The 9515-nt window shown below is 47.3% G+C and overlaps 1 protein-coding gene across 1 annotated transcript; it reads right to left on the bottom strand.

Moving 5' to 3' along the window:
* Positions 1-5969: 5969 nt before the first annotated feature.
* Positions 5970-6881, bottom strand: LOC119286407 (abscisic stress-ripening protein 5-like). The gene is made up of 2 exons (XM_037565779.1): positions 6554-6881; positions 5970-6458 (listed from the first exon to the last, which is right to left on the bottom strand). Exons 1-2 carry the CDS (start codon positions 6779-6781, stop codon positions 6273-6275), a joined length of 414 nt encoding a protein of 137 aa, XP_037421676.1. The 5' UTR covers positions 6782-6881; the 3' UTR covers positions 5970-6272.
* Positions 6882-9515: the final 2634 nt, after the last annotated feature.

Below are 9515 nucleotides of genomic sequence, written 5' to 3'. Positions count from 1 at the left end.
TTTGCAGTTAGTAGCTCGGGTCGCAGTGGCGGTCTAGGGATGTTCTGGAATGATGAAATAAAAGTTGAAGTTCTTGGTTATTCTAAGTATCATATTGATGTCCTGGTTGATGAAATGGTGGACTTGCAGGTTCGAGTAACCTTTGTGTATGGGGAGGCCCAGGTTCCAGAGCGATTTCAAACATGGGATACCTTGAGGGGTATTGCTGAAACACAAAACAGGCCATGGGCGGTGCTGGGTGATTTTAACGGGGTTCTACATATACATGAACATGATGGTGTGGGAGCCCGGAGTCAAGCACAAACAGATGGCTTCAGAGAAGCGATCGACACATGCGGTTTATCTGACATAGGTTATATAGGACCGGATTGGACATTTGAAAAGAAGGTTACTGGAGGCACGTATACCCGGTTCAGGCTTGACAGGTGCTTGGTAAATCCTGAATGGTCTCTGGCTCTCCCAATGACAGCATTAATTCACAAGAGTGCAGCTAGTTCGGATCACCTTCCTATACTCCTCACGTTACGTGATATGCATGCATGCAATGCGGGCCCTAGAGCTTTTAAATATGAAACAATGTGGGAGAGAGAGGATTCTTTGTTCACAACAGTTAACAATCGATGGAACATGCATGCAGCAGATTCTGTTGCCTCGTTGCGCGAGAAGCTGGGTCACCTGGCAGGTGATCTGTCTGCATGGGATCGCACCCAGTTCGGCTCTGTCAAGAGAGAGATCATCCAATTAAAAAAGCAGCTGGAACAACTATGCTCAACTCCAGGAAGATCCGGTCCGTCACATCTGGAGACGAAGACAGTCGACAGACTGGTTGAGTTATTCCACCGTGAGGAGATGTTATGGCGCCGGCGGGCGCGGCTCGATTGGCTGACCCATGGCGACAAAAATACATATTTTTTCCACTTGAGGGCAAGCCACCGGCGCAGGAAGAATCAAATTAAATCGCTTCAACGGGCAGATGGTTCACTGACGGAAGACGGGGCAGAGATGGAAGTGATGACTACAGAGTTTTATAAAAACTTATATACTTTTGAAGGGGTAAATAACATGGACCAAGTATTGGATACTGTGCCAACTAAGGTAACTCCTGCTATGAATGATTTACTTAATGCGCCTTACACACAACAGGAGGTTAAGGAGGCTCTGTTCCAAATGTTCCCGATTAAGGCACCGGGTCCTGATGGCTTTCCAGCCCACTTCTTCCAAAGGCACTGGGAGGTATGTGGTGAGGATGTGACGAAAGTGGTGCTGAAGATTGTAGATGGATCTGAATCTGCATCATGCATTAATGACACTATTTTTGTCCTGATCCCAAAGGTAAAAAACCCCACACTACTTTCACAGTTCTGTCCAATCAGCCTTTGTAATGTGCTCTACAAGATTGCCTCCAAGGTCATCTCCAACAGGCTTAAACAGATACTACCGGAAATAATCTCTGAGGAGCAGTCTGCTTTTGTTCCAGGCAGATTAATTATTGATAATATAATAACTGCCTACAATGCTTACACTTTATGAAAAGGAACGGGGCTAAGAAACATCAATCCTGTGCTCTGAAACTTGATATGATGAAGGCATATGATAGGGTAGAATGGGACTATCTGAGGGCGATAATGCTCAAACTGGGTTTTAGTGGTAACTGGGTTGACATTGTCATGAGTCTAGTTACCTCAGTACAATTTTCAGTAATGTTTAATGGGAAGAAGCTTGAGGAGTTCAAAGCATCAAGGGGGATCCGGCAAGGGGACCTGATATCTCCATACTTGTTCTTGATAGCAGCAGAGGGCCTGTCGTGCCTGTTAAAATCAAGAGGGGAGTCATCCAATTTGGGAGGGGTACAGGTGGCGACTACGACACCACCAGTAAACCATCTCCTATTTGCTGATGACAGCCTGTTGTTCTTCAAGGCAAACGGTGCTGGAGCTACCGAGGTAAACCAATTGTTGGATATCTATTGTCAAGCGACAGGGCAGCGTATAAACTATGCTAAATCATCCATATTCTTCAGTAAGGGTGTGCCGGATACTGTTCGCAATGATATAAAGGGCATTCTGAATGTTCCCAGTGAAACCTTGAACGAGAAATATCTAGGAATGCCTTCCAATATTGGGGCGTCAAAAAATGGAGCTTTCAAATACTTGAAAGATAGATTGTGGAGTAAAATTCAGGGATGGATCGAGAGGACCATGTCTATGGCAGGGAAGGAAGTGTTAGTAAAGTCAGTGGCGCAAGCAGTACTTGTTTTTTCTATGTCGTGTTTCAAGCTACCGAGAGGTCTATGTGAACACCTTAACATGATGATAAGGAAATTTTGATGGGGAAGCACAAATGGACAGCGCAAACCTCATTGGGTATCTTGGAAATCTATGACACATCCAAAGAGCCTTGGTGGCCTGGGTTTTAAAGACTTTGAGCTCTTCAATCTGGCAATGTTGGCGAGACAAGCATGGCGTTTGCTGCAGGACCCCCAACTCTCTTAGTGCCCGTGTACTGAAGAGCATATACTACCCGCATACGTCGATATTGCAGGCTACACTTGGGAGTCACCCCAGTGAGGTATGGAGGGCTATAATTGAGGGCCGAGACACTCTGCGGCAAGGGCTTATAAAGCGGATAGGCAACGGTGAAAGCATATTTATTTGGGAAGATAACTGGCTGCCCTGAGAGGAGATGATGAGGCCGTATGGCTCTTTATCTACTAATCCCCCACAAATGGTCTCAGATTTGATTGATACAACGAATGCTACTTGGAAGTTGGAGCAGACAATTGTTATATGCTACCTTTATGCCTATAGATGCAAGAGTCATCTCGGGCATACCAATCTGCACTATGAATGTACATGACTTCTGGAGCTGGGTTCATGAGAGGAGCGGCCAATTCATGGTGCGCTCTGCTTATAACATGCTGGTTACGACAAGGATCAGGAGAGAAGCATGGTTAGAAGGATCGACAGGAACATCAAATATGCGTGCAAACGAGGGTGCATGGAAAGCTCTGTGGAAGACGGAGGTCCCATCCAAAGCACGCATGTTTCTATGGAGGATGTCCAAGCAATCGTTGCCCACAGAGGATGTCAGAGTGCATCGAAATATGTCAACCTCGTGTACCTGCGGCTTCTGTGGTGCCCCAGATTCATGGCAGCACTCGCTGCTAGACTGTACAGTTTCAAGATGTACATGGGCTCTTGTCGATGAGGAACTGGGGGTCAATTTGGCGGCAACAACAGAAGAAAGGGCAAAGAGCTGGCTTTTCAATCTTGTAGAGACGCTACCCCACGACAAATTCATCCTTCTATCTGTAACTCTTTGGCGATATGGACATCTAGAAGGAAGGCCATCCATGAGGCTATATTTTAGACGCCACATGCAATACATGCGTTCATTAAGCGTTTCATTGCTGACTTGGATGCAGCCAGAGCCCCCAAATCTGTTCGTCACACAAGGGCAAGCAGAAACTCTGGTGTTCAGAGACCAAAGGCGCCCCCAGCGACTTTTGCCAAGATCCATGTGGATGCAGCATTGAGGACATATAGAGGCGGGTCAGCTGTAGCCATATGCAGGGATATCAATGGTGATTTTATGGGAAGTTCAGCCCTGGTGATTCTAGGTGAATGTGAACTAGCCACACTCGAGGCGATTGCATGCCGGGAGGCCATTGCCCTAGCGGAAGACCTCAATATCCAACGCTTTGTGGTTGTGTCGGATTGCAAACAGGTAATAGAGGATATTACCAAAGGATATAAAGGCTCCTATGGATCGGTCATTAGTGAGATCAGGACTAGATCATCACAGTTTCTTTGTAATTTTTCTTTTGAAAGTCGTCAGGTTAATTTTGAAGCTCATAAGTTAGCTAGGTTTTTGTTATCACTAGCTCAGGGGCGTCATGTGTGGCTTGGCCAGGCACATGACCAAACTTGAATCCCACTATCTGTGGAGTTCAATTAAATAAAAGGCTTTTTCCCTCAAAAAAATTAGTGAGATATAGCTCCATGTGAATTGTACCCCACAGACTGTGATCTTTGATAAATAAAGTTCAGTCTTATCCCTAAAGAAAAGCTCTCACGCACATCAGTTCAGCCGGCCCAACTAGCTATGTCTTTCGGGTTCTGAGAAGGTTCTACTGGTTGTCTATTCTTTTTTCCTTTTTATTTTTCCATTTTATACTTTTATTTTCAGTTTACCTTTCGTTTTTGTAAAATTGTGTCCATTTTTAAAGAACTTGAACATTTTTTAAATACCAGAACATTTTTTGCGAATTTGAAAATACCTTTTGAAATCAGAAGATGTTTTTTGAAATCATGAATATTTCTCAAATTTGGCCAACATTTTTAAATCCAAGAATTTTCATATTTATTTAAAATCCCTGAACTTTTTTGTTATACGTGATTTTTTTAGTTTAATGAATGTTTTTTGAACTACCGCCCTACGCAAGAAATAGGAGCCCCATGCAATAGGCCACTTGTAGTGGGCAATACACCATGTCCGCCCATGCCTTTGAGATATTTCAGTATCAAAAGTTGGCATTAAACCAATTATGCTTAAATCGCAACTGTGTGGTCACTAGAAGGTAATTTTTTATGGAATTTCTTTGCTAATAAAAATAAATAAAATTTTGAGTATTGTAGAAATGGTGCTTTTATAAATACGTTCATGTACCCTCAAAATATATCCACCAAATTTAGAACAAAATTTAAAAGATATTCATTTGATTTAAACTGTGTTTACCTATTTTGAGAAACTGTTCATGCATTTTTTTAAATATTGCTGGTGTATTTAAAGGATATTCAAGGGAATTTGCAAAAAGTTCATGTATTTTTACAACATAGTTCTTGTATTTTGAAAATATACTCATAAAATTAAAAAGTGTTCATCTTTTAAAAGTGGTAATCTAAATTTTAAAAACATTAGTTGTTTTTGATAACAAATAATAATGCATTTTAAAGAAAAATTGTCTTGTCGTGTAGAAAGAATGCTCGTGCAATTTGAGAAAGTGTACACGTAATTTTGAATCATTCACGTGTTTTTAAGAATTATGCATGTGTTTTCAAAGTCATAATGTATTTTTTGTCCAAATATATCTATGCACAAAAGTGCTATCTAATCAGTCTTTGGCAACAAAATCATTTCCACCCGAACCAACCAGTGGTTGGACTTGGATGGTTAGAGGGATAGTGGTATCCAAGCCCACCAGGGTTCAAGTTCTGGTGCTCGCATTATTCCTGAATTTATTTAAGGATTTCGGCAATGCTGTTTCAGTGGGAGAAGACGTTCCAGTCGACGACGAGGCGCTACGATGACTTCATAAATGTCAAGATGATATGCCGGCTCAGTGTCTCGATAGGGATAGGATGTGCGTGTAAGCGTTCATAGGGTGAGTGTATGTGCATATGTATGAGCGCTTGTGTCTGTACTGTGTTAAAAAAAATCATTTCCACTTTAGGGAAGAGTGGATCCCCTGTCAAGCTTGTCAAACCAATGGATTAGCACAAAATTTGCTTTGTTTTATGCAAAAGTGCTATGCAATCAATCTTTGTGGTGCACTTGGTACAAAGATGTAACGCCAGGATTAATAGGTGATCGTCATGAGTGACAGAAGAGTCTGACTATATAGAAAGTATGAATCTCCATTAGGCTATATCACCATGTTATTTTTATCTCATCACGCTGATGCTGACTCCAGATGACACGGGGGAATACATAGATTTGTTTTTTCTTGCGGGGAGGGATAGATGAATTAACACCGGCTCTAAATTTGTGCACGCCTCGTGTAATTGATCAATTTTTGATCTGGGAGCAGATTACTGTGGAACAAAATTCCTTGTATGCATGAACTCAATTATTATACTCCCCGCGAAAACAAAACAAAACTTGCCGCAAAAATAAATAAACCAGTATTCGAATTCGAACACGCATATATGCAGTTTGATCCGATGACATTATTAGAGCAAATTTTGAGAAGATGGGCCACAAAAGTTTCGTGAGGACTTGCATAATAAAGTGGAATTACAAATACAGGGCGCCGGTAGAATTGAAACACACACCGACACACGACACACACACCGACGCATGAGGTGTGAGAGCCACTGCAAGAAACAGCAACCCCACTTATTAAGCACGCGGAAGCTAGCACGCAGAGAAAATCACGCACAGGCGAGCACGAGACCAGGCCCACGTCCCAGCCTCTCTCACTTATGGAACACACGTAACGTAGGCACACGCACGGCCGGCGGCGAGGCCGGCCACCGCACGTCGACGGCGACCTAGCCGAAGTGGTGGTGCTTCTTCTCGCCGCTGGCCTCCTTGGCCTCCTTGTGGTCCTGCTTCTTCTCGTGGTGCTCGTGGAAGACGAAGCCGCCGGCGCCGACGGCTGCGGCGGCAGCCACCTCCTCCTCGATCTTGTGCTTGTGCGCGTGCTCCGGGTCCTTCTTCGCCTCGTGCTTCTCGTACTGCACGTAGACACGCAATCCATTAGCCAAGCCCGACAAGAGCTATATATTCGTATGGTAATTACTACTCCTAGTTACGATGAGAGAGGGCGTACGAGGGCGAAGGCTCCGGCCGCGGCTGCGCCCATCTCGCCGAGGTGCTCCTTGTGCTTGTGGTGCTTCTCCTCCTTGGTGATCCGCTCGTACTCGCCGTCGTTGCCGGTGGCGGTCACCACCGTCTCGGTCGAGTACCCGTACGTGTCGACGCCGCCGTCAGCGGCGGGCTGGAAGTCCTCGCCCTCCTTCTTGTGGTGGAACAGGTGGTGGTGCTTCTCCTCCGACATGGCTGGCTGATCGATTAGCTAGCTAGCACTTGTGTGTGTGTGTGTATGTGACAGTAGGACAGCTGCTTATCTGCTTGGTTTGTGTAGGCTTCCGGGTGGCCCGGGTTTTATAGGCTGAGACGACTGTTAGAATGGACGGTGGAACTACCAGTTCCGTTCCACGGGTTATGGATACCGGATCCATTAAATATCCGTATACATACGATTGTGGTCTACTCATGGACGTGTCCCGGATCCATTGGAGACCTAGCACTCAGCCATGAACAGGACAGGGTCAGGGGGCCACGTTCTGATGGACAACGGTGCAGCGCCCCACCACTTTCTTGGCACTTGGCAGAGCTGCAGCTTGGGGTAGCTCCCATGTGAGTAACAAAAGTTAAGAAAAGTGTCGGCATACACGGATTTGCTGACGGTGATGTGGCACCGCGCACGCCTTTTCCTGCTCACCGCGTCCACTATCCAGCAACCAGTACTCACACCCAGTTAGACTAGCCACAATGACTAGTCACACAGATTAGTAACATGGCATATGTTATTAGTTTATGTTAGAGCAACTTCAATGCAAGGACCCAAATGAACACGGATTTTGTCCGTTTCGTGTTGGTTTGGGTTACCTGTCCGCCTAGCGGACATGAGGCGGACAAGCGTTGTACCCAATGCGCGGCACAAAAACAGATTCAAGCTCCTTGCGCCGCCCGCCCCCTCCTCTCTCCCTCGTGCTGCCCGTCCCCTCCTCGTCGCGGCGCCCGTCCTATCTCCCTCATGTCGCCCCTTATCTCTCCCTCGCGTCGCTCCTCCCCTCCTCCTCGCGGATCCCCTCCCCCGCGAGATTTTTCTCTGCTCGCGCCTCTGCTGCAGCCACCCTCTGCTCGCGCCGCCGTCCGGGCCTCGAGCCCCAGCAGGAGCGCGCGGAGGAGCCCTACGCCGGTGGCCTCGCTGGGGGGTGGAGGAGCGGCCGAGCACGCAGAGGAGCCCGGTGCCGGTGGCCTCGCGGCGACGCGGAGGAGCGGCCGAATGCGCGTCGCGACCTGCGCCGGTGGCCTCGCTGCGGCGTGGAGGAGCGGCCGAGCGCACGTCGGCGACCTGCGCCGGTGGCCTCGCTGCGGCCCGGAGGAGCGGCCGAGCGCGCGGTGGCGACCACCACTGGTGGCCTTGTTGCGGGCGTTGTGGAGGTAGAAATCACAATGGTGTTGTGGAGGCAAAAGGTGCAGTCGCTGACATATCAGACCAGGGGCGGACACGAGCGGGAGACAGCGGTAGACGAGAGCGTCCGCTTCCGTCCGCTTCGTACCCATTTGCTCCCAGATTTGGGTCAAGTTTGGGTCGAGGATGAACAGCAGGCGGACACGGGCGTCCGTTTGGGTCGCCCCGTTGGGCCAAGTTTTCTGTACGGATGACCCAAACGGACAAAATGGGTCCTCCCATTGGAGTTGCTTTTACTACCTCTATAGTGGGGAGTAACATATGTGTGGTAACATGCAACACTTTGTTGAGGAACGCAGTAATTTAAAAAAAATCATACGTACCCGCAAGATCCATCTAGGTGATGCATAGCAATGAGAGGGGAGAGTATTGTCCACGTATCCTCGTAAATCGTAAGCGGAAGCGTTATGATAACGTGGTTGATGTATTCGTATGTCTTCACGATCCGACCGATCCTAGCACCGAAGGTACGACACCTCCGCGATCTGGACACGTTCAGCTCGGTGACGTCCCACGAACTCTAAATCCAGCTGAGGGCGAGGGAGAGTTTCGTCAGCACGACGGTCTGATGATGGTAATGATGAAGTTACCGACGCAGGGCTTCGCCTAAGCACTACAACGATATGACCGAGGTGAAATTCTGTGGACAGGGGCACCGCACACGACTAATCAATCAACTTGTGTGTCTATGGGGTGCCCCCTCCCCCGTATATAAAGGAGTGGAGGAGCGGAAGGGCTGCCCCTCTCATGGCGCGCCCGGGAGTAGGATTCCCCCTTCCCTAGTTGGAGTAGGAGAGAAAGGAAGGGGGAGAGAGAGGGAAGGAAGGGGGGCCGGCACCCCACCCAATTCAGATTGGGCTTGGGGTGCGCGCCCTCCACCTTGGCCGCCTCCTCCTCTCTCCCACTAAGCCCCAATAAGGCCCACACACTCCCCGGGGGGTTCCGGTAACCCCCCGGTACTCCGATAAATGCCCGAACTCACCCGAAACCATTTCGATGTCCAAACATAGCCTTTCTATATATCGATCTTTATGTCTCGACCATCTCGAGACTCCTCGTCATGTCCGTGATCATATCCGGGACTCCGAACTACCTTCGGTACATCAAAACACATAAATTCATAATACCGATCGTCACCGAACATTAAGCGTGCGGACCCTACGGATTCGAGAACTATGTAGACATGACCAAGACTTATCTCCGGTCAATAACCAATAGCGGAACCTGGATGCTCATATTGGTTCCTACATATTCTACGAAGATCTTTATCGGTCAAACCGCATAACAACATACGTTGTTCTCTTTGTAATCGGTATGTTACTTGCCCGAGATTTGATCTTTGGTATCTCAATACCTAGTTCAATCTCGTTACTGGCAAGTCTCTTTACTCATTCCGTAATGCATCATATTGCAACTAACTCATTAGTCACATTTCTTGCAAGGCTTATAGTGATGTGCATTATCGAGAGGGCCCAAAGATACCTCTCTGACAATCGGAGTGACAAATCCTAATCTTGATCTATGCCAACTT

Source organism: Triticum dicoccoides, chromosome 4A (assembly GCF_002162155.2).
Source record: "Triticum dicoccoides isolate Atlit2015 ecotype Zavitan chromosome 4A, WEW_v2.0, whole genome shotgun sequence".
In the NCBI taxonomy this organism is placed as follows: Eukaryota; Viridiplantae; Streptophyta; class Magnoliopsida; order Poales; family Poaceae; genus Triticum; species Triticum dicoccoides.
This window is presented reverse-complemented; position numbering and strand designations above follow the sequence as displayed.

Coding starts and splice junctions, on each gene's coding strand:
- LOC119286407 (XM_037565779.1), bottom strand. CDS start 6,781: ATGTCGGAGGAGAAGCACCACCACCTGTTCCACCACAAGAAGGAGGGC. Junction 6,459..6,553: donor CGGCCGGAGCCTTCGCCCTC/GTACGCCCTCTC, acceptor GTCTACGTGCAG/TACGAGAAGCACGAGGCGAA.